The sequence below is a fragment of the Vanessa cardui genome, chromosome 10 (assembly GCF_905220365.1).
Source record: "Vanessa cardui chromosome 10, ilVanCard2.1, whole genome shotgun sequence".
In the NCBI taxonomy this organism is placed as follows: Eukaryota; Metazoa; Arthropoda; class Insecta; order Lepidoptera; family Nymphalidae; genus Vanessa; species Vanessa cardui.
In genome coordinates this window covers 10,885,740-10,910,401 of record NC_061132.1, presented here as the reverse complement: position 1 = coordinate 10,910,401, position 24,662 = coordinate 10,885,740, and the positions used below count along the sequence as shown (strand labels likewise).

General features: G+C 34.7%; 3 protein-coding genes across 5 annotated transcripts in view; 2 read left to right on the top strand and 1 right to left on the bottom strand.

Moving 5' to 3' along the window:
- LOC124532714 (GPI transamidase component PIG-S) overlaps window positions 1-12,134 on the top strand; it is a 57,970-nt gene extending 45,836 nt beyond the window's left edge. For both annotated transcript variants that reach the window (XM_047107748.1, XM_047107749.1), the window contains exons 2-11: window positions 959-1,049; window positions 4,260-4,399; window positions 5,281-5,493; window positions 6,572-6,769; window positions 7,209-7,309; window positions 8,298-8,454; window positions 9,327-9,499; window positions 10,244-10,385; window positions 11,324-11,528; window positions 11,981-12,134. In XM_047107748.1, the coding sequence (XP_046963704.1) occupies window positions 959-1,049; window positions 4,260-4,399; window positions 5,281-5,493; window positions 6,572-6,769; window positions 7,209-7,309; window positions 8,298-8,454; window positions 9,327-9,499; window positions 10,244-10,385; window positions 11,324-11,528; window positions 11,981-12,095 (1,535 nt within the window). In that variant the 3' untranslated portion in view covers window positions 12,096-12,134. The remainder of the gene's footprint in view (window positions 1-958; window positions 1,050-4,259; window positions 4,400-5,280; window positions 5,494-6,571; window positions 6,770-7,208; window positions 7,310-8,297; window positions 8,455-9,326; window positions 9,500-10,243; window positions 10,386-11,323; window positions 11,529-11,980) is intronic.
- A 2,502-nt stretch (window positions 12,135-14,636) lies between these two features.
- On the bottom strand, window positions 14,637-16,451 carry LOC124533035. The gene is made up of 2 exons (XM_047108202.1): window positions 15,966-16,451; window positions 14,637-15,632 (listed from the first exon to the last, which is right to left on the bottom strand). Exons 1-2 carry the CDS (start codon window positions 16,372-16,374, stop codon window positions 14,998-15,000), a joined length of 1,044 nt encoding a protein of 347 aa, XP_046964158.1. The 5' UTR covers window positions 16,375-16,451; the 3' UTR covers window positions 14,637-14,997.
- Window positions 16,452-16,845: 394 nt separating this feature from the next.
- Window positions 16,846-24,662, top strand: part of LOC124533239 (ataxin-2-like protein) — a 48,766-nt gene continuing 40,949 nt past the window's right edge. For both annotated transcript variants that reach the window (XM_047108444.1, XM_047108443.1), the window contains exon 1: window positions 16,846-17,411. In XM_047108444.1, coding sequence (XP_046964400.1) covers window positions 17,374-17,411 — 38 coding nt within the window. In that variant the 5' untranslated portion in view covers window positions 16,846-17,373. The remainder of the gene's footprint in view (window positions 17,412-24,662) is intronic.

The window sequence follows — 24,662 nt, the reverse complement described above, 5'->3', positions numbered from 1 at the left end:
GTCAGATTATTTGGAAAGTGGGATCAACCCAAAGAGGTCTATACATGTTCATCTTCTTCTACTTCTACCTAGTATAAATTCCAACTATAGCCAGGGTCTGCTAAGTGTTTATACATAGACCTACCACGGATTTACTACCTTTCAAAGGTTAATTCAGTGCAGTTCTCTTAATTCAATTCTCTCTCTCTCTCTCTGGTCGTGTTGGAGTATGCAAGGTAATGAATTAAACAAACTATTCACACAGAAAACTCACATTTTATTTAATTTTTTTTCTAAATTAGTATTGCTGTTAGCCCTGATGGCCTCTCCGTCGTCACCGGGCGGGTTAGGCAACCTAAAAAGCTTTGAGTTGAGGACCCACTTAAGGGCTCAGAATACGCGCGTCCTGAGGACGCCTCCTGTGTGGCAGGACCATGGCTTAGGATGCCATCGTCGACTAGAGGGAGGAACGATGTGTGCATTCATCGTCGTACAACTACACGTCGAAGATTATTTCGAACAATGATTTACTTAAAGTAACAAATCAAAGACAACTATAGCGCGATTACAAAACTTAATAGTCATCTATCAATGACAATGAAAACTTAAAGAAATTATTTTTATTAACATGAACATTAGTAAGCGAGTTAAAAGCAAACAAATTATGTCCGCGTTCGTGTCATCGTTTACTATATCTTTTGCGCAATATTTTGGCAAGTATCTGTCAAGTCATTGTTATTATCTAGTTGGATGTAACCACATGATATAAGTTCAGAGTTCAACGCAAAAATTTCTTCTAATTACAAAGATAAAGCTTATCAAAATATAAAAAATAAAAGCTTATCTTTAAAATATCGATAAGTTTAATGAAACAACTTTATTATAAAAAACGAGACATAAAAGTTCGCTCTCATATTTTTTTAAAACATCAAAGGAGGTTTATTTAAAATAAAAAAAAAAAAAAACTAATTTTTTTCAGAAGCGAATCGTATGTGGGCGAGTGCCTCCTTCGTGGGCGTTCTCATCATCATCGGTCTGCCGCTTTGGTGGAAAACTACAGAAGTATACAGGTTAATAATATTTTACTTTTATTTTCTTTACATACATTTCAGACCTACCTAATGTAAAACCTTCATTCTTATAAATTATTTTTTTACAAATAATTTCAAACGTTTAATCTTCAAAAAACCAAATTTAAACGTTCAATCTGTTTTTTAATTCATCCTGTGCTCAGCGATGAAGTGAAGTTCTCCACTTCATGAGGAAACCTTATTTGGTCTCATGTATTGGAGAAGCACGGAAAAAGCTCCAAATCCCTCCTCGAAAGTAAGCGGTCTTTGCCGAGCATTAGGAAAATAATCGATCCATGCCTTGACTCTCAATAATAACATAATCTTAAGCGACACGGGGTCCATTGAAAAAGTACCTAAATGTTAATTAAATTCTGCAACAAGTGCGTCCACCAACCGCATTCATGTGGCCTGATGGAATGAGCTCGAAATCATCTACTTACTCTTACTTTTTTCTATCCGCTATATCTGAGATGCCAAAGACATGGCTCTATTCGAAGCATGTCCTTTATTTGGTCACGTTTTTGCAGCAAATATTATATTAAACATTCTACTTATTATGCTATAAACAATATCTACTTTTCTCACCTTGACTTAACAATTAAATTTGTATGTTTACAGTAACCCCTTTATCGTTAGAGATAATTATTTGCACGACAAAATGTAAAAAAAAAAACTAAACTCGTGCTGAACAAACTTGAACTTTACAATGATAATGTTATGAATGAATTAACTAAGTTCAGAGGGTATCTCTTATTGTATGCAGACTTTTATTTTGAGACGAAACGCAACGTCCATAAGATAGATAAGATAGATAAGCAACTAAAACAAAATATAATTAGTTTGTAACGTGTTTTAACTGCGCAATTTAAAATGCAATTAACTTACAAAATAACATTCTATGTTTACTTTCTCCCAATTAAAATTTTGTTTGTAAAGACGATTTATGTTTTATCACTCGGTTGAACACGCCCGATACAAAGAGGTTTAGTTTAGTTCCGGTTATTCGTGCGTATGCATCAAAATCAAAATATTTTTTATTTAAATAGACTTATAAGCACTTTTAAATCAACAACAACAGCCTGTAAATTCCCACTGCTGGGCTAAAGGCCTCCTCTCCCTTTGAGGTGAAGGTTTGGAACATATTGCACCACGCTGTTCCAATGCGGATTGGTGGAATACACAATGTGGCAGAATTTCTATAAAATTTGTCACATGCAGGTTTCCTCACGATGTTTTCCTTCACCGCTGAGCACGAGATGAGTAATAAAGACAAATTAAGCACATGAATCAGCGGTGCTTGCCTTGGTTCGAACCCGCAATCATCGGTTAAGATGCACGCGTTCTAACCACTGGGCCATCTCGACTCATTCTCACTTTCATTTCACTCTTTTGAATCGTCACTTAACTACTTTAAGAGAAGCTACCACGGATACGGAAAGTAGGTTCTACTGAGAGGAATCGGCAAAAATCTCAATAGTTACTCTTTTTCACCATTAAAAAATACAGTCATGTTAGTTAATTACAATTATATATGTATATAATTTATCCTGCCGTAACGTTCACAAGTATTATTTCCACGCTCTTTAGGGTTCCGTATTCTACTAGGAACCCTCATAGTTTCGTCATGTCTGTCCGTCTGTCTGTCCTGGCTCGTTCTCCGACGTTTCTGCACCGATTGCCACGAAAATTGGTGGAGAGATGTATACTGATAATCCAAAAATTGGTTTTTAAAACTATGGAAAAATAATTATTTTTTACCACCCCTCCCATACAGCGAAAAGTTAATGCGAAAAAAAAATCGACTTATCCCTTCGTGAGAGGTATCGTTAAAAAGGTATCTTTTAATTCAACAAAAAATGCTTTGAAACCATGTAGATCAAACCCCCAGTCTCGAGATATACTAATACAAAATTAAAATTAGAGCGTCCCCCCCTCCTTAACTTTTGAAATACTATCTGAAAAAAATGTGCTGTATAACTCTCCAAGTAAGTACTTTCAACGAAAACTATAGCGGACTCTGTATCATACACAGTTATTTTTATACAACTCGACCAACTTATGACGTGCAGGTTTCCTAATTTAATGTAGGGAAATAACTACCTACAAACTATGAAAATAAGTAGGAATGTTACATACCTACATACAGAAGTGGGCCAGGGTAGAAATAGTGATTGCTCAATTTCCATCTCATGGCTACGGAACCCTTTCATGTGCGTGTCCGACACGCTCTTGGCGGGTTTTTTATCGCCTGCATCTACATAATTTTGAACTAATATTGACTGCTGTAAGGAATACTTATAGGTATATTTATAGTGTTTATTAAAAACATGAATATAATGAATTAATTAAATTAATTTAAAAAACTGTGCATCAATGATCAGAAAATCTTAGTGACAGCCCGGAGTCTTAGCGTTGAAATTGTATCCACTCTCGTGTTTCCAAAAACACTTAAATCGTTTGTCGCGAGGACTCTTTCTGGTCGTGACGTATTTGCCGTCCAATCAGATTAGCTGAGTAAGAGAAGTGATTGGAGAGTACATCTGTGTTTGCACAAACTTGTGCAGTAAAATATGCCTTCCGTAGTTAACTGGACTCTTACTTCTTCGAGATTCAAGCCCTTAAAATCAGTCAGAACAACACCATCGTCTATGTTCCTATAGTATGTACAAAGTTTATCACGGTCGATGTATATTTTTTTATAGTAAGGCTAGTGAACGATCATAATGGCCACCTTATGGTATGTGTTCATCACCCCTCATTGACAATAGCACTTAAAGAAATATGAACAATTTCTTACATCGCTAATGCACCACCAACCTTGGGAACTTATATTATGATACGTGCCTGTTACACTGGCTTACTCACCCTTCAATCCGAAAAAAAAACATATACTGAGTACTATTGTTTGGCGGTATAATATATAATGAATGGGTGGTATCAACCCAGTCGGACATGACCTTTGTCCGCGGTTGCCAGGCTAAGTAAGACTGAGTTTGAAAGTAAGGTGACCCAAAACATCATGTCTGTCAAGCCTAGTTTTCTGATTAAGGAAGACTTATAGAGCGTCTAGTCCTTTATGTGACCAAGATATTTAAATAAAGAAAAAAATATATATTGTTTTTAACTTTTAAAGAGGTTTTAATGCCAAAATTTAGTCATATTCTAATACAACAGGAACACAGGCTAAAGACTATTCTATTATTTCAGGGTCGCGTTACCGTACGATAAGATAAACGCATTCGAGACAGATTCGCATTACATAGCAACGGAGCTGACAGTTCTAGCCAACGACGACGAGACCGCACAGGAAGTCTCTAGGCAGATCGAGAAGGCATTCCAGGAATCAGGTTACTTGGTTTTAGTTCTACTATACTTATAGGTGGATAGGAAAATGTATCATTATTGGTATGTGTTTATATTGGTGCTGTAGAACTATCCATTTCTAACGAGGCATGTCACCAACTTTAAGAGCTAAGGTTTTGTCTCCCTCGTGGCTGTAAAAAGTGGCTCCGTCACTGCAAAAGGACCATGATATGGTTTTGGGGTAGAATATCTGATGACTTGGTGACCTATCATCAAGGGCTAGCCAAAAGCATTTCGTATTCTTCTGTCGTGGTATTTCTATATCTAAGGGCTTGCTTGAAAAGCATTTCTTATTATTCTATCGTGGTATGTGGGTGTTGTTATCTACTTAAACTCAATTATGAGCTATGAGCAAAAACGCGGTAAAAATGTAAAATGTATGTAACTTATCGATAATAAGACCATCAAATTATGTCCAATACTAATAAAGATATCGAAAAATGGCAAATATATGACGATAAATATTTTTTTCTTATTAATATGCGGTCAAAAGTTTTTTTTTATGGTATAGGTTGGCGGACGAGCATATGAGCCACCTGATGGTAAGTGGTCACCATCACCCATAGACAATGACGCTGTAAGAAATATTAACTATTCCTTACATTGTCAATGCGCCACCAACCTTGGGAACTAAGATGTTATGTCCCGTGTGCCGGTAGTTACACTGGCTCACTCACCCTTCAAACCGGAACACAACAATACTGAGTACTGTTATTTGGCGGTAAAGTCAAATAAACAAAGCCCTACCACCAAGTGTTGGAACTTGGAATTCGATTAGATGTCAGCTAACGGCATATTAGTTACGCCATGGCAGTATTATGATAGCTAGTCTCATAAATAACTTGTATTTTTATGATGATTCCAGACGTGATAAAACTAAAGATCACAAAGAAAATAATACCGAATAAATTGCAACACTTGCTGGACTCTGTGGCCGATGAACAAGAGGCGTTGGAAGATGTGGGAGCAGCTTTCGACATAAAAAAACCCAACACGTTTTATGTTGTCCAGAGGAAACCCCTGTACCAAGATGTCTGGGTCGGCGCCGAGCGAGTGGCGTTCTTCAGAGATATTAAAGGTACCTAATACGTACATATATAGAACAGAAATGGCCCAGTGGTTACGCACACATCTTAACCGATGATTGCGGGTTCAAATTCAACCAAGCACCACTTAATATTCATGTGCTAAATTTGTGCTACATTTGTCTAATTTCATAGAGATTCTGCCACATGCGTTTTCCACCAACCCGCATTGGAACAGCGTGATGGAATATGTTCCAAACTTTGTCCTCAAAAAGGGAGAGGAGACCTTAGCCCAGCATTGGGAAATTTTCAGAGTGTTGTTGTTTATTTATTTATTCTTTTGTATTTTGTAGGCTTGTTACAGTAATTATTTATTTAAATCGACATTTTTCTCATTTACAAGATTAGGGCAACATAGTAAGTGATACCGGTTTAATTAATATTGTGTTATCTATGCGAATGTTACTCTTTGTGTGTTACTCTTTCAAGGTCAAACAATGAACCAATATTAAACATGCTTTAAACAAAATTTCATTAAATATAAAGCAAGCTTGGACCTTAAGGAAGGGCATAGCCTTTTATGCCTAACACCTGATAATCGACCTCCTAAAACTATAGAAATAATCAAATTGGAGTGTCTGATTGTGGTATTAAAATAACCGCTAAATACATGTGTTTGTTATATACCATAATAACTATATTCAATTTTTGTCTATCTATCTCTCTGTTTGTTCCGGCTAATTTCTGAAACGGCTAGACCGATTTTGATGGGTTTTGACGACTTTCACTTTCAAATAGCTGATGCAATAAAGAGTAACTTAAGCTACAAAAATAAGTTGTTAAAATCAAACGCGCCAGAAGTCGCGGCTGTTTACTTCTCAGTGACTTATTTGTTGGAGGTAAATATACCATAATATCTATATTAAATTTTTGTCTATCTATCTATCTGTTTGTTCCGGCTAATTTCTGAAACGGCTAGACCGATTTTGACGGGACTTTCACTTTCAGATAGCTGATACAATAAAGAGTAACTTAAGCTACAACAATAAGTTGTTAAAATCAAACGCGCCAGAAGTCGCGGCTACTTACTTCTCAGTGACTTATTTATTGGAGTAACTAACTAACTTTCAGCATGTTCAACGATCGTGAAGGTTCTGGAGAAATGGATATATCAGCCGTCGGTGCTGGTCGGCGCCCGCTCGGATGTGGCCGACGCCGCGAGACAGCTCCGCTTCCCGAGCGGGCCCGGGTACCACGTGGTGTTGTCTGTCGTGCACCCCAAACCGCAGGAGTTGCGAGTGAACTTCAACGCACGGGACGCGATTGAGGGTAAACACTTTTATTATTTATATAAAGTAATATAGGTATAGTACGACACAAATTAGATGTAGCATCGGAAAATGCAACGGAATGAAAATAAAACCGATTACTGCCGATTTACACAACCAATAGAAATAGCTCCCTATCGCGCCATTCGACGCTATTCGTCGCTATAGATTCACGCGTCAGAGAAAGCAAGTGCTTGTAAATCGACGCGTCAAATTGACGAATATATTAATTAGGTCATATGATATTACAAGTTATAACGTTTGTGCAAAGATCATATTCGCATGCGATCAAATTATCAATAAATATTGATAATTTGGTATACCGTACTTAATTCGGGTGTGATCGGTTTTACGAATTTTGCCGATGCGACATCTGAGTTGTGTCGTACTATACTTCATTGCAGCTCCTAAACACTTCCTAATAAATAATGTCTCGACAGATTACATCGGTTCGTTCGTGGACGAACTCACGGACCTGCACAACTTCACCCTCAAGTCCCAGTGGCTCCATCTGCTGGACTTCGATTTCGAGGCTAAGGAGGTATGGCGATCACACATATATTAAACGATGGCCTTTCTGTTAACTAACTTTATAAAAATTTAATTAGCCAATATGCCTCGGAAATATATTTAATCTTGCTGTGTTTTAAAGAAATTATTAATCAATAATAGGATATTTGACTGGTTTTTAAAATCTATTATATTATTTAGTAGTAGAGTATTTTTTTTTATTTCTAATACATATTTGCCGGAAGATATCGTATTAAAAATTCCATATTTAAATAGCGCGCGAAAACACTACTTGGACAATATAGCGCAGCGGTGGGGTCGGTGACGTCACTTTATTGTATTTTAATCTGTGGTACATATAGTAGAAAAGCAAGGTTTACAAGAAAGTGACTTCATCATAAGTCCGGCCAATCAGGAGCGTTTTGTGTCACGTGACAAACGTTTGAAAAAAATAATTTTTGTTTATTGAATTTTGAATAAATTAAGTTTTATTTTCAACTTTTGTTGGTAAATAACTATTTTTAAACTCACAATATACATTGACTACAATAATTCACAATTTATTTTTCGCATTGTCAAATTGCTCTCACTGTGCTTAAAGATTATTCCAAGTGTGGTCTGTTCTACGTTATTTCGGTATCGATAAACAATAACATGTTATAAAATAAATAACGGAACGCTTATTAAGTTCTCGTAGTATACGATTGGATCGTGTCACCGGTACTGTTAAGTGGTCTATTAATAAATAAATAAATAGAAATAAATATGAGACAACATCACATACATTACTCTGATACCAATGTAAGTAGCTAAAGCACTTGTGTTATGGAAAATCAGAAGAAACGACGGTACCACAAACACTGTGGGTGTTTGACCCAAGACAACATAGAAAGCTAATAATAATCTACATCGACTCCGCCGGAAATCGAACCCGGGACCTTAGAGTGGCGTACACATGAAAACCGGTGTACACACCACTCGACCACGGAGGTCAAATGTCTCAATGAGTGGGGTCGCAGGTGGGCGGCGCCCGGCTGGCGGCGGCGGAGCGCCTGCCGCTGCTGCTGACGCGGCTGGAGGGGCGCGCCGCCACGCACGTGTCCGAGCGCCCCACGCTCAACCTGGCGCTCTACGTCGTGCCCTGCCGCCTCGCACCGCTCGTGCTGCAGCGCTACGGTACACGCGCTATCGCCATTACTTGCTACACAATTCATGATTTTGATTTACTTCCCGTTCCCAGCGCCATCTACCGGGACAAATATAAACCATCCAGTTACTATATTCACAATGCACAAAGAAAAATTTCATCGAAATCGGTCCAACCGTGGAGAAGTTCAATTACATACACACATACAGATTTGTATAATATAGGGTTGGCAACTAAGTGATTGCCGATTTCAAACAAAAAGGAAAATTTGAATTTTTTCCATAAAACAAGTTTTTGATATATCCAAACATTTTTAATGCATGTATGCGATACATTGAGTTTCTGTGCAATATCACGACGTGTTGTGCAATCTGAATCGATAATGGCCCTGGTATGGGTACCATCGACTTCGACTGTGCAGCCAGATCGTTGAACATTTTCCGATGAAAAATCACCAGAACGAATTCTGGCAAACCAATTTCGACACTGCCTTTCTTTCAAGGCTTCATTTCCGTATACGGCATATAACTTCTTTTATGCTTGCGAGGCGTTCTTGCCTTTTAGGAAGTAATACAATAAAATATGTTTGAAGTGCACGTCCTGTTCTTCTATTTTTTAATTGGGATAAAAACAAAACTAAGGCACTAATCGATATATATTTTTTACTAAATTAAAGTGAGAAGTCTAAACAATTAGAATAAAATATAGGTTAGGTGCTTTGACCACTTTCACAAAACAAAAAAAAGCCTAAAGTCCACCTATCCACAAAATCGGCAATCACTTAGTTGCCAACCCAATAAATAAAGATGTATATTCTTTTCATATATACTGCGTATCAGTTTTATAATATACAACGGTCTTTACATTTTCCTCAAAATTATTTAAACTTTAATTAATACAGATAAGGAGATTCCACCGCCAGTGCAAGCCTTCATGTCCCCCAAATGGGGGGGCGTGGTGTTCGGCAACCCGACGCCGGAGGAGTGCGAGAGACAGGTGTACACGCCGCCCGTTAATCTGATCATGGGGACTTTTCTGTCTCAGTTGCGGAAACTGCTTGGCATCACTGATAAGGTGAGCTGGTATTGGAAGCTTTAAAAGATAAGTCAGACAAAATATTTATCAGTCGGTACTTGTAAAGATACCTTTATCATACCTATTTGAATATAGAACCCATTTTTGCTAAAGTGATACTCTTCATCAATCTGACCGAATTTTATCTTTTATTTGATGGATTCCACTTCAAAGTTTTATCAGCCTTTAAATAAAACTAGTTATAACGGATTTGAATCGCGTATTTTTTATTTTTTATTATTTATTGTAGTCGATTATTAGTTAGCATAGTAACAAAAACACACAATATACAGACGTTAATCACGAACTAGTCGGATTCAACGAAAAAAAAAAGATCGTGTCATGACCAGTCAGATGCAACGAAAAAAAAAATGGTCGTCAGTAACCATGACTAGTCTGATTTAACGAAATTTACCACGAAAATTGGATTTTATTGTTAGGAAATGAAAAACAAACATACAGAAACATGATTTTTTTACTTTATTTCTGTGTGGGGAATTTGTGGGGAATTGGGACATTTCTCTTCCCGAATTTGGGGAATTTCGCTAAGATTTTTGGGGAATTAGGTGAATAGGCATCGGCAACCCTGTCAACAAACTCGTACACCTGATTCTATCTTAAAGGCAACGAGAATAGAATTTTGCATTCTCCCAACCCGGTGTTATTCCAAACGGCTGTACGAGCCTTAGCTTGAGTCCGGGCTAGCGTGTGTACGCGGGCCCTTAACTAACGAGCGTGTTGCAGGAGTCGCAGGCGGGCGCGCGTGTGGAGGCGCAGCGCCGCGCCGCGCCGCGCGCGTGGGAGCGCGACGCGCTGCTGCGCATGCGCGCGCTGCAGCAGCTCGCCTCCGCCGAGACCAGCCTCAAGTCGCTCGCCAAGCTGCTCGGTACGCGCCCCGCTGCACGACTACTGTATGGTATAGGTTGGCGGACGAGCATATGGGCCACCTGATGGTAAGTGGTCACCATCACCCATAGACAATGACGCTGTGAGAAATATTAACTATTCCTTACATCGTCACTGCGCCACTAACCTTGGGAACTAATATGTTGTGTCCCTTGTGCCTGAAGTTACACTGGCTCACTCACCCTTCAAACCGGAACACAACAATACTGAGTACTGTTGTTTGGCGGTAGAATAACTGATGAGTGGGTGGTACCTACCCAGACGGGCTCGCACAAAGCCCTACCACCAAGTAAAGTACTCGCTTGAATCCTTTTAATTACATTTGGTTTAGCGGTAGAATATCCGATGAGTGGGCGGTATCTACCCAGACGGGCTTGCACAAAACCCTACCACAAAGAAAACGTTCAACGGTTTTTACATTTTCCACAGATATATTTAAACTATAAATTACACAGATAAAGAGATACCACCGCCCCGACTGCTCGCTTGAATCCTTTGCTACATTCCCACGTGCTGGACATATATATGTCGGAGACGGTCATGAATTCCTTAGCGTAACGAAGCGCGGCACGATTCCCGCGATCGCAGCACTATCGTGACGTCACGACGCGACTAACTTCGTGTTACAACGGAGCCTACCCGGTGGAGGCGCTCAGAGACGACTCACTTACGATTCCGCTCTCGTGAAGACCAGTACCTCCATCCCAGGAACTGTCATTCGCTTCGTTGCCAAGTGTGATACAGTGTGATACTGAATTCCTATTTCCTACTAAGTGTATTAAGAACTTTAAACGTAGAATAAACGTGTTCCTGTATTCGCGGTTTTCTCTTTGCTCGATCACCCTAGTAATACGCCCCTATGATGTCTGACGATCGTACTTATGTCGCCCCCCCCCTACGTTTTTCAATATTTTGCAGGCGAAATCTCAAACATCGTGATAAACGACGAGGTCGGGGCCTCGATCAACCTCGCCGTGGAGAGCATCCACCGCGCCACCGAGCACATGGAGCGGGCCGAGCTGCTGGACGCTCACCGATACTCGCAGCAGGCCTTCCTGGCTGCGGAGACCGCTTTCATGGAGCCCAGTCTGCTAGCCCTACTCTACTTCCCGGATGACCAAAAGTAAGTAAAACAATTTGTTGATACACTCAATGCGTCCGACATTAGAAATCCATTTTTTTGGGGTCGGATTTTGAATTAATTACAGGAAGAAATGATTTTGTAAACATTTCTATAACGATTTTTTTTCTAGCAGAAAATAGGTAAGCAGACATGTATTGACAGTAAGATGTCAATACATCCCATAGACATTAGTGCTTGACGTATTTATCATCCCTTGAATCGTGAATTCAGCTACTAACCTTGGGAACTATAATGTCATGTTCTTTGCTAATTGTTGTTACACTGGCTCGGTCACCCTTAAAATCGAAATGCATAAATTTCTAATATAGCTGTTAAGTAATCGAATGTGTGACTTTTACAATCAACCTACACATGTACAAAAGCCCTTCCACCAAATAAATTGAAATTTCATTTATTATATAAACTTATGAAATTAAACTTGTTACTTTCAGATACGCAATATACATCCCTCTCTTTCTACCCATAATGTTTCCCGTCGTGCTGTCGCTTAAGAACCTGCTGCTCTGGTTCCGGGGAAAACCCGTCCATAAGGAGAAGACTGACTGAGCTCTTATTGGGTTATAAATAAAACAATGTCTTTATAGAAAAAAATTTCGTTTTATTTTATTTAAATTCTTGAGTAAAGTTTTTAAACTAACTGTAATTATGTTATTTATTAATTATATTACTGCAATCCAATTTTAGAATAATATACGAAAAAATAGTATATTCTATTTTTTTGACCGAAATATTTTGTAAATATGAATATTTTCATTTGTAAAAGTATATTTAACTATACTTACCTTTCTACCTCGTCGTTGACTGTTATAAGAAAACAAAAGGAATTTCGTTGGTATACGCGTATGACATTATCATTACATAGTTACATAATATAAAATAAAGTCGCTTACCGCTGTCTTTCCCTATGTGTGCTTAGATCTTTAAAATTACACAACAGATTTCGATGCGGGTTTTTTTCAATAAAGTATTTCGAGAGGATGGTTTTTGTATGAAAGACATAGACACAATAGTTAAAAAAAAACCAAGAAAACAATCTGTAGTTGGCAATAAAGTATACAGATATGTTTAGCACGAGATGGCCCAGTGGTTAGAACACGTGCAACTTAACCGATGATTGCAGGTTCAAAACCAATGTGCTAATTTGTGTTTATAATTCATCTCGCGCTCGGCGGTGAAGGAAAACATCGTGAGGAAACCTGTATGTGTCTCATCAATTTGATCGAAATTCTGCCACATGTGCATTCCACCAACCCGCATTAGAACAGCGTGGTTGAATATGTTCCAAACCCTCTCCTTAATGGAGGCCTTATCCCAGCAGTGGAAAATGTACAGGCTGTTACTCTACATACAGATATGTTGCTATAGTAATTGTGACCACAATTATTCTCGAAGGAGATTATCTAACTGTGCAAGAGAAAAGTTATGAAGAATGTTCGAGATCTTTTTCACCTAATACAATACAATATAATGTACTACAATTTGGCAATTTATTTAAATTTATGTGCGTAACGCTAACAAAATAATGTATTCCAATTACTTTTTTGTATCTAACATAAAATAAAAAGTTAGACAATATGAATATATGAATATTTTATACGTGTGTATGTTATTGGGCGCCTAAAAGGTTCCAACAATTTCGTGATAGTTTAGATTGTTCCCGTTAGGTGGCGCTACAACCGTTAGTTAAACTTCTTATGCTGCAGGGAAACGCATATACAAACTTTCATATTGTATTATGCATCAAAAATACGTCCTAAAAGAAATAATAATTGAGTATAAAATCAAAACATTTAAATTATCAAATCCCGGAATCACCTACTTCTTCAATTATAAAAAAAGTATTGAGTAAAAAAAATTCTAGCAGACCGAGTTACAATTATTGTAAATAAAACAAATTATTGCTTCAAGATATATTTATATGATGAGGTAATTGTTATAATCGATTTTATAATACTTTTATTAAACATACCTTAATTAATTTATCTTGGCGCCAAAATATTACTAATCTTCATTAGTTTTAAAATGTATAAACAAAAATAAAACTAAGAAATAAATTATATAATAAATATAGTAACAGATATACAAATAGTTACAAACACTTAAGTAGATGTAATTGTATATCTTGACACCAAGAACTCACATACACAATATTTATAATAATGATTTAGATTACATATATAATAATATATTAACTTTATAAGTGAAATACGTTTCTGTTGATATGTTCAAACACCGGCATCAGAAAAGATATTCTCCAAGAAAAAACTCGATACTCACACCAAAACACGATAGTGTGATTACATGTGAGTGTCAGCAAGTATTTAAAAAAAGCCTAACACTGTAAGGTTTTATAATGTCAGAAGTGAGATACGAGGTGAGTTCTTACAGAATAACACTGCTGAATTAGATAGAAATCATATAAGTTATGTATAGTTAGCCCCAAAAGTTATAACAGCTAAATGTTTCATAGACAAATTTCACAGCAATCATTTAGTATATGTTATAATTTAAATACAAAAAATCAAATATTTTAAGATCAAGGAAAACAAAATATCCTTATCATATAACAGTTTAACAAATAACTTCAAAAAATTACAATTGTTATTAATATATATTTTAAAAACTAGCCACTAAACCAACGAAATATAGAACTGGGAGGCGGATTCATGTAAGCAAATGGCACCAGAGATATAACTGACTATGTAAAAAGTAAGATTGAGTCGACTGTACCGTGCCTTGGCTCTCAAAGTATTAAACAATAAGAGGAACATAACTATAAAAAAATATTTATTAAATATAAATAAATATGGAATCTTACTGAAAATATATTTAAAAAAAAATATCTTAATTTGAAATAATATTAATATAACTTGTTAGTTTCCATGTATATGGAAATGTCTTGACTAAATGATATTAACGCAGACCTTAAAATAAGTCTTGATATTTGGAGCCGACCTTTGTGTCGTAAATTTTAAGCGTTTTGAAATAATTCTGCGTAATTTTTATTGTTTTAGAAGTTCAAAGAGATTTCCCTACCCTCAAATTTTCAAATTAGTTTTTTTTACGTTTTTATAAATATGCGCTTAGAAAGCGTTTATATGTTTAAATTTCCACGAGAGAACTGACAATGCTTTCTTTTCTAAGTTACAAATTCTCTTGAAATACTCTGTTGTAATCTTGTGCCTATTATTTTGTTATTATGCTGGCAACATTTTAATCATAGTAATGGTTACCAGTTTAGAATATTTTTTTTTCTTTAATATTACGCGTGTGTAATTAGAAATTCCTCGTTATTTAATACATATAATACAACCTTTGAATACGTGCTTAGAAAATATTTAAATATACTACGAAGAGAGTGCCATTTCAAAATGTGCTTACTTTTTAATCTACGTGAATATGAAGTGAAACGCTATTATAATTTTTCCGCTACAGATGAGTACGTGTATTATGATTCAATCCAGTCCGTCTCAGTAATCATCGCCATGTTTTCACCCTTCCCCGGAAAATAGTCCAATTCCCACAGAGAATTGCCCAAGACCAGGGTGTCACCCTCATTCAGCTGAACATTCAGAGTATAACAGATGTCTTCACAGGGAGCTCTTGGTCTCAACTGAACGTACGTGACCCCCCTCAGCTGAGACATAACAATCAGACCTATATCAAGCTCCAAGTGCTTAAATCTATGGGTATCGTAATTCTTGGATAACAACAGCCAATTAAAGTGTGATGGGGGAATGTGGGGGGCTAGGAAGTAAGGCCTCGGGGCGAGGATCCTGAGGGACTTCACCGCTCGAATATCGCAGTTCTGGAAATGAACGAACCAGCTCGGTATGTCGGTGTTGGTGATTCTCGAAACTACTTCCTCTAAGTCCATTGGCTGTTTACCAATACGAATGTTTGTTAGGATCCTGCAGGGAACGGAGTCTCGGAGTCTGTCATCACTGCTGATGAAATTGGTTATGTTCAGTTCGGAGACCGACCAGTCGTAATAGGCATCCGTTACGATCACCGGTGCGCCTCGCAGCAAGTGATGGTTGAAAACCTCGTTGTACGTCGTATCTGATACTCGAGCAATGTTTTCTGAAAATTGTTTTTATCGTGTCATTAAGAGGATTTTATTTACAATTAATCAATTACAATTATTTAGTTAAAATATATGAAATTTACTATCTTGTTATAGTTATACGCAATAATATCCATATATCCATAACAAGATAAATCGTGCTTCTTCACCCATTTATACTGATGTTAGCCCATTAGGGATACAATGACAACATAATAGGCTCATAAAAGTTCGATAGAACAAGAAACTACTAATTTTTTAAGAAACATAAATTAAAGTAATATTTGAAAACATTAATTATTTTAAATGAACACTAATTAAATTTAAGGATATATGTATATAAAACTTACTTATCGTCTCACATGTAATACAATCAGACGTTGAAACAACATCATTATCCAGATTCTGCGGCTGCGATCTTTCAATGAGACACTTATTATAGTACAGAGGCGTCCAATCCCAGACAGGTAGTAACTTTATCAATGTTATTCTTGCGATTGCCGTTGCATGCCATTGAAATGTATCAGTCTGGCTTACAGTATATCCAATCGCTATTATCATCACAAGAACCAGGAATGCCCTGGTCCATCTTTTGATCGACGCCTTCCGCACAGCGTTCGTCAAAGGGCGACATATGATGTCCATCTCTTCATCGCTAATTCCGGCTTCTTTACAATATTCATAAAAGGAACGCACTTCTGAGTTAATTAATTCGAATTTCTCGCGCTGAGAAATTTTTGGCGCCGTTTTAAAACTCATTTTTGGTGTGACCTACTATTCCACGTACACCAAAACGATCAATATTAAACTCGGCCGGAATCGTGGCTTATCGATACACATACGAAATTCGCGCGCGCGCGTCGAGGTTCCTCAAAAACGTAGATTAAAAATATTTCAGATAACATAAAGGTTTGGTTACATACTTAGTGTATATTCATAAAATATTAGTTGCATAAATTTAGTCAAACAAGAAACAATATTTGTAATAAATTTTATTTAATATCAAAACATTATTTTGAATGATATAATAAATACTATTATAGTCTACCTTATTTAAGTAATGACTATTATTTGTAGAAAACCTACGAATAACTTCCTCCTATGAATAAATTATAAGGTTTTTGCTTTATTTATTACACTTTTATATGAATACATAAATTATTGTGTGTATTGATCAATGTTAAAAAAAGTTAACATTTTTTAAAATAGTAACACAAAAAACCTCCGCCATATTGGAAGAACCAAGTGGAAGTTGGTCAATCAGTGATCTTAATTATTATTGTTTGTTACAAATAAGTGATACATATAAAAAAATTGCTTAAAATATTTAATTTATTTATTTGTTATTTTTATACTGCGCAAATAAATTGACAAACGATATAATTAAATTTTTGCAATACTTTTGACGAATACGTCACAGCGCCATGTTGTATTCCTGCGCTGATTGCAGGCACGAGAAATCTGCCAATCCGTTTATTTTTTGGGATTAGTGCCCGAGAATAAATCGAACTGCGATTTTGTACTCAAATATATTTTAATTTATATTTGTTGGCAAATGTCAAACAACTTTAGTGAATTCGATGCATCCCTGTTGTCGCATTTCGAGTGCTAACTCCTAATTTCAACTGCAGTTTTGTGCATCCGCGAAAGTTGAAAGGACTGTGTTGTAAAAGAAAGAAGTGATAATTAGCCAAAATTCCGGTCCCTACGCGCAGACGAGAAGGTGCCTACCCGCCGGGGCAGTCAGGCGAAGGAGATATGAACAACAAACGAAAAAATCGCCAAGGGCCGCCGAGGTAATGCCAGTTTATGTACATCAACTTTCAGCGCTAAGATGACATGTCTTTGTTATTTAGGCCATCGTTCCTCAAGTAGCTAATTTCCGACATTTCTGGTGTCACGTTGACAAGTTTTAGCTAGGGTGATCACAAAGGATGTGTAAACAAAACGCTTAGATTCGTATTGCGAATTGGTGCGGCGCAAGGTTCGCCGCGGCGACCGTCCGCCGCGTACGCTCTAGTCGAGATGTTTGGCCTACTTTTGCTGTGTACTCATGACGATTAATATAGCCGCGTGCGAACAGCTGATCCCCGAGCTTGGACTAATACCAGCAACTACTAGCTCATTTTTATTAGTCCTTTTCTATCACCCTGTGTAGTGTCTGCATCAGCTACCACAGGTAACTGTACCCTCTTATTTATTACAAACATCCATTATATTTCTACTACTTCCTCAGTTTAAAAATGTATGTAGTTGTAGTTTAACTGTTTGAACCAGCGTTCAAAATGATAGTTACTGGCAAATGTCCAATTTGTTAATTAGACTTTTATCCTAATTGTACATTCCTGAGATAGTGTTTGAAAAATATTTGTTAGTTACTAATATACTTTGCATGGTCATTTACTGTCATTAAGATTATTCCATTCTTATAGACGACCTTAAAAGTGATTACAATGATCTTCATATTATCCTCAGCAATGAGTGTATTATTTGAAAAAAAAAAGGTATTTACTAATGTAAGGAAATAATAAGTGTTATAGGGTTCATAAAAAAAAGAATAACAGCAAATTCTGAGGTTTTGACCTGTTTCACAAACTTAATATAATATAATCATAAGGATTGAACTTCTTGAAACTTATCTAAATTATACCGAATGGTATAAAACATTGAAAACACATAGTTAGCAAAAGTTTAATATTATTATATCAGCTTACATTCATATTAACTTTGGAGCATTTTGTTTTTATATACATAATAATACATTGCGATAAAAATAAAAGACCTCAAGTAATCTATGTTACAATATTACTCGCTTTCCCTGGAGTGGGGTTATGTGATGAATTAAATTCTTACAAAACATTTAAATTCATTTTCACTTCTATCACTAATAATAAGCGATTCCAACAATTTTAACCAAAAACCTGAAAGGTTAATTGTTTTCCACTTAATTAATTTAAATTAAAATAATATAAAACTATTTACTTATCATTAATTTCAAGCTTCTTGTTGTTACTTTTGTGTTATAGAATTTAGTGAGAGCACTTATGTATGGACGACCAACATAAACAGCCACTCTTGTATATCTGCATTCTCGTTTGACAAGTGAATGTGCCAGTGGAAGGCACAAGTGACATAACAGTTTAGTTTTGATGATGGTGCATTTTCAGTGTAATAAATAGTAAATAACTTAGTCTATATGGGAGGCTATTACTAGCACCGTGCACTGTTAACTACTATCAATTGAAGCCTAACTTTCCATAGTCTTTCTATAATAGGAGCTCAAACTAAAATGTATTTTATATCTTTTTAATTTAAGGTTATACATGTCATATGTCGTAAACTCTTAAAGTGATTAATTAAATTTCATTGTGTATATTTTGTTAGGATTAATATCATATCATATTTGTAAAACATGTATAAGATTAAATTACAGTTAGTTTGTTATTATGGATAATTATACAATATCCAGTAGTTATGACCTTGATGATTGATCATGAATTATAACTGCACTATTACATATATAGCAAACCTTCTGGAGTATTTTTGCGATAAAACTCTGCTGGTTCTTTAGGGGTAAAAGTCGTTGAATCTACCAAGTTTAGATTTGATTATATCATTTTTAGAAAGTGATGTTTACGTTTCTACTTTTTAATAAATACTTCTTATATATATATATATATATATATATATATATATAAGTACTAAAAACACCATATTTTGTAAAATTTTTGTATAACCATTAGATTTTTCACTAAGATCAAAGTACAATTGAAAACAAAAGGAACAATGGAAGGTTGGGTTACATTACTGATATTTTATGTTTTTTTTTTTCAAGAGTATTTATAAATATACACAAGAAACATTCTCAGTTCAGTTTACCGAGATAGTTTTCACTGCATATACTCATATTGTTTTCAAGTTGAGTGTTATAAACAAGCTGGGGTTTTAGTGATTGCTAGTTAGGTGTACGGCATAGTCAGTCTATGTCCTTAGAGTTCAAGCTTCCTTCATACTAGTTACATCAAATTTGGTTCAGTGGTTTTGTATTTATAATATTGCTAAAGATATATGTTAGTGGTGCTGTTTTTTATGCATAATGAGTTCTCAATGTTAAAAATTGATGTCATAAGGTGTATAATTATTGGATTTCTAGATTTAGTCCCACAAGTTAATAACTTGAACAAAACATGAATGGAATAATTGGAAGTGCACCACATCTACGATTCTAGAATGAAATGAAATCAGTATAGAAATATAGTTCCAAACAAGTTAGATTGTCTTATTTGTCTATCAAGACCAATAATGTAGATTTATCATATCCCAGTTTGGAAAATGTTATTAGGTTTTTCTATACATATATTCTCAATAGCAACCCAGTGTTGGCTGTGCACACATCTCTACCTAACCTTGGCTATCATGTAAAGGATATATATCTGAATTATATCTGGGGGTATGATTTTTGCCAATGCACTCCATGATATTGAGGGAATAGAGATAGACTTGATATTGCCGCCATGGCAAAATTAATTATGACGATATAATACTCAGATCCTTTTTTTGTATAATATTGAATATTTTGATTATAATATTGATTTATTGTGTAATATTGAATATTTTGTTTATATATGAACATTATTAAAATAAACATATTTCTAACATACAAGCTACAGTTAAATACATACATAATAACATGTATGAACTACCATTATCCAATTCACCACAATAGATTTAACTTGATTATAACTATGCTTATACAATTATGCTAAGCAATGGAAGCTTATCATATTGAATAGATACATATTATGTGAATATTTCAATGTTTGTTTGTTGTATATTTTATACTATAGATATATAGAATAAGATAACTATCTTTTGATATTTTTGGAAGTTTAGATCTTGATCAATTATGACAATTCAATTTAAGCAATGCAGTATAGTCTATACTACCTATTAATAGTATAGCATAGTTATACTGAGCCATCAAACCTAAAGCTATAAAAAATAGCTAGTAATATGTTTTCAAATATCTTTCAATTCTAACCATACGTCAATAACATGCTCTATCGTTACTTGGAAATAGAATTTATAAATAAATGGAATGATGAATTTGATCATTCATACTAGATTAGTGTAGCCCTCAGTGACGTTTTATTAGATGAATAGAATTAATTTGTTTAATGGTGTGGGTGGAACTGAAGTAGCATTAAACCATGTATGTGTTGAATTATTATTATTATTATTAAATTCGAAATGTATTTTTATGTCCTTAGTAGATGGACTTGCAAATAGGTTAACTGAAGGTAGGTCACATGACTCTCACTACCCATAGATATTCGTACTGTATAAAATTTAAAGTATTTTTTATATTGCCAAATCTAAACCAACCATGGGAAATACTATATTATGATTCTTGTGCTGTGTGTGAGTTACTCTGCCTCATTTTTTAATTGGAAGAAAAAATAATAAGTATTGCTGCATAGTGGTAGAATATATGATGCTCGGTTAGTATCTATGCAGATAGGTTTGAATATATACCTACCTGTCGATAGCTGACTATTCCATGATATTTTATTAGTTATAATGTTGTCTCTGTGTGTAAGATATTAAATGTAATATGTGTATATCAAATCCTCTCGCAAGTGTTGAGAGTGTCACAATTATCTTTGTGTTTATGATGTTCAGGTTGGTTGTTCAAAACCCATAGCAAAGTGTAATCTCATTGTATAATGTGACATCAGTTAATTTTGTACACTAATATATGCTACTAACACTTTAGCAGTCTTTACTGACTGTACAGTCGATTAAGAAAACCTTCGTCGGTTTTCAAATTCATTCCTTTATCAAGTCTTAAACTCTTAGTACCTTTTGAATCTAAACGTCAAATCATTGCGACGCAATATGTCATTCTCAATCGGTAAAACAAAATATCGCTCAAACTGAGCACTCGAAAATAGATCTTAAGGTGACGAACCTTTTCTTACCCTGACTGTACATGTGTATAGGAACAAGGCACATGTCAGTGTGATGTTACCAGGTTATCAATTATTTAAAAAGATTTTTATTCCTTGATAAAAAGAGAGGTTGTGGGACACAGTTGGAATGATATTGCGTTCCCTCTATATTATGGGTTAAACAGACAATGAAATAATAGACGAAGTATGAGAACAATTAAATGACAAGAAATAAAACTGTTATTAATAATTATTTGTGAATTAAAACAATATGTAAAAATAAGTTTAATATAATATGAAACCGTATACATTAGAAAGATATAGAAAAAAGCGTTATGCATAAAGCTTTTTCCTCACATGGAATTACTATTAGTTCACTTCTGTAAGACGCGTAAAACTTCCATAAACCAAAATAATTGACATCGATACTATAATTTTGATCATTATTAAATAGTATAAAACAAAGTTGTAGATATCGTCTATCCAATTGTTGGTTTCCTTGTTATCTAATTTAATAATATGTATCTAATTTGCCGTAAAGGTGATTGTCAAGAACAATAAAAAGACAAAATGGCTGTTAACTCTGTATTCTTCGTACGTTTGACTGTAACTTTGGTTAAATGGTTCATTTGGTGAAATAAGAACTCATGTAATATTTGTTCATATTATATAAATATATAATAGTGTATGTGCAATGAGATCTTAATGTTTTCACGCGCGTGGTCAGGATGATCAGGACGGGAGTCTTAATAAGTCAATTGTCATCATATCAAATGATAATATGCTAATTATGAGTGGTTAATGCGAATGTCGTCCTTAAAACCTATAGATTTACACTACTATGTAACTATAAATTCCCGTAGAAGTATATATAAAATAATATATTATTTTGTTCTTATATAATCGTTTGCTCTGACTGTGTATGAATGCCCTCTCTAAACAATTGAATCTAGGAAGTTTATTTCTTTTTTTTTTAACATCTGTTTATTAATGAAACAAGCATCCGCTATAAATATTTTTGTAAATTTCGGTTTAAAGTGGAGGGTTAAAAATTCTCCTACGATGTCGTTTTTCTTTAATCAGATTTCTTGCGTTTTTATTTTGCAACAGATATTTAAAATTTCTTGTCGATGTAGGTAAAAAGAATTAAACTCTTCCATTTTTTTATAAAGTGTCATCATCAAGTAAGTAAGTTTAATATTTGAAGGCGGGCGAAGCAGTAATGATAATCGATGGACCACTAATCTATCTCTAACATTATCCCTAATGTTAGAGAAAGATATAGAAAATGATATAGAAATATAGAAAATAAAACATAGAAGAGACTCAAAACCCAAAATGTTACGTTCATTGTGTCTTTAATAACCTTTTTCGCCAGTGGTAGGGGAAGATTTATTAATTTACCAGTACTGATACGATATATTATATAAAGGATACGTTGTCAAAAAGAGTGAAAATATACAATTACTAGCAACCCGTCCCAGCTACGCACGGGTGCTATGCTGATGCAAGATCTACTACAGAATTTGTTTATTTATAATATCACATTAAAAATGTCTAAAACTGACAATACGTTTTTACTATATTGTCCATTTATTAACCATGTTGTGTAATTTCAAAGATCTAAGCATACATAGGGACAGACAGCTGTAAACGACTTTGTTTTATACGATATAATGATACCAGACACATAAGTCACTTCCGCGTTCTATGAATCTTTATTAAAGAATACCTCTTAATCAATTTCATCGAAAGCTAATTGCAAATATCGATTTTCAAAAATATATAATTTACACTTTATTTTTATTTTTTTTAAAAAACTACGTCAGGCAACTTTATTTAAGGCCCCGCCCACATGTAAGATCCCATTACATTATAATTTCCAATTTAAGTATCACAAACATAACTGTATTATCGTATGAATTATACTCATTTTTATATGGCGTCGATTCTAAGTATTTTTAGCTCGGTATTATGTTAATAGTACATGAACAGTACATTTGAATATTAATTAAAGTATATGATGTGTGAATAGGTACACATAATAAATAGAGCACAACGTAGTTTTTTTTTTAATTTAAATGTTTCGAATGTGGTCGAAAGATTAAATCGATAAAAGGTTTTTGTTAATTTTGTGAGCTACAAGATTACGTTGATGATACGTTTTTGGTTTTTCAAGTGATAATAAAAATATTAAATATCACATTTTTTGATAAGTAAATTTGTATACTACTAATCATGGAGTAATTTACGGCCTTAACTTACGTTCCATGCAAATAATATAGACCGTTTTGTTTTTTTTTTTTTTACGGTATATTTAATTAAATAATCCATTCAAATTTTAAATTGGCTTACAATACGAAACAAATAATCTTATTGACTAAACTATTATTGAACGTCGCGTTTGCGTCACGCTCGGTTTGTGAACACGTTATTTCTATGCACTTCGCCTAGAATAGGGGACCGTTGTCCCACATGTGATGAAAGAAAGGGAAGTGTTGCCTATAACAAAAAATATATATATATATATTCTTCCGGATCCGACTCGCTTTTGGATGATGAAAATAGTCGACATTTCGAAATGTTATTTTTAGATCGACCGTTTATAGAAATTTCTCGAGTTTAACTATAGTTATTTCTGTGACGTAAGATTTTTTTATGTATTACCGATTAGATTTATACCGATATATTTATAGGATTTATAATATTTTAATGGCGTTTCTGTTTGATTAAATTGCATCGGATTCTCGTAATACCCATTATTTTCTATAGTATTATACATATAATTTGAATTCGATGAAAAACAAGAGTGGTAAAAATAATTGTGGTATAAAATGACGGAAATAATAAACCCATTCTATTATCCTTTCTCCCTTACATATAGGTGAAATGATTTTACATTTATTAAAAAACAATAAAAGGGTTGGGTTGACTAAGCTGAACTAATATGATAACTGATAAATATATTAATTTTATAATTTGATTGAGTAACATATTCCAATGGTATTCTAAAAGACATATCACGATATGTTGAAAACATACAGTATTTGGATACACATATCGTTATAACTATTATATTCTATGTCACTTCTGACT

What these genes read in the sequence shown, in the direction of transcription:
- LOC124533035 (XM_047108202.1), bottom strand. Translation starts at nt 16,374, where the DNA reads ATGAGTTTTAAAACGGCGCCAAAAATTTCTCAGCGCGAGAAATTCGAA. An exon ending in TATTACATGTGAGACGATAA is followed by an intron (nt 15,633 to 15,965) that starts GTAAGTTTTATA and finishes AACAATTTTCAG; the next exon opens with AAAACATTGCTCGAGTATCA.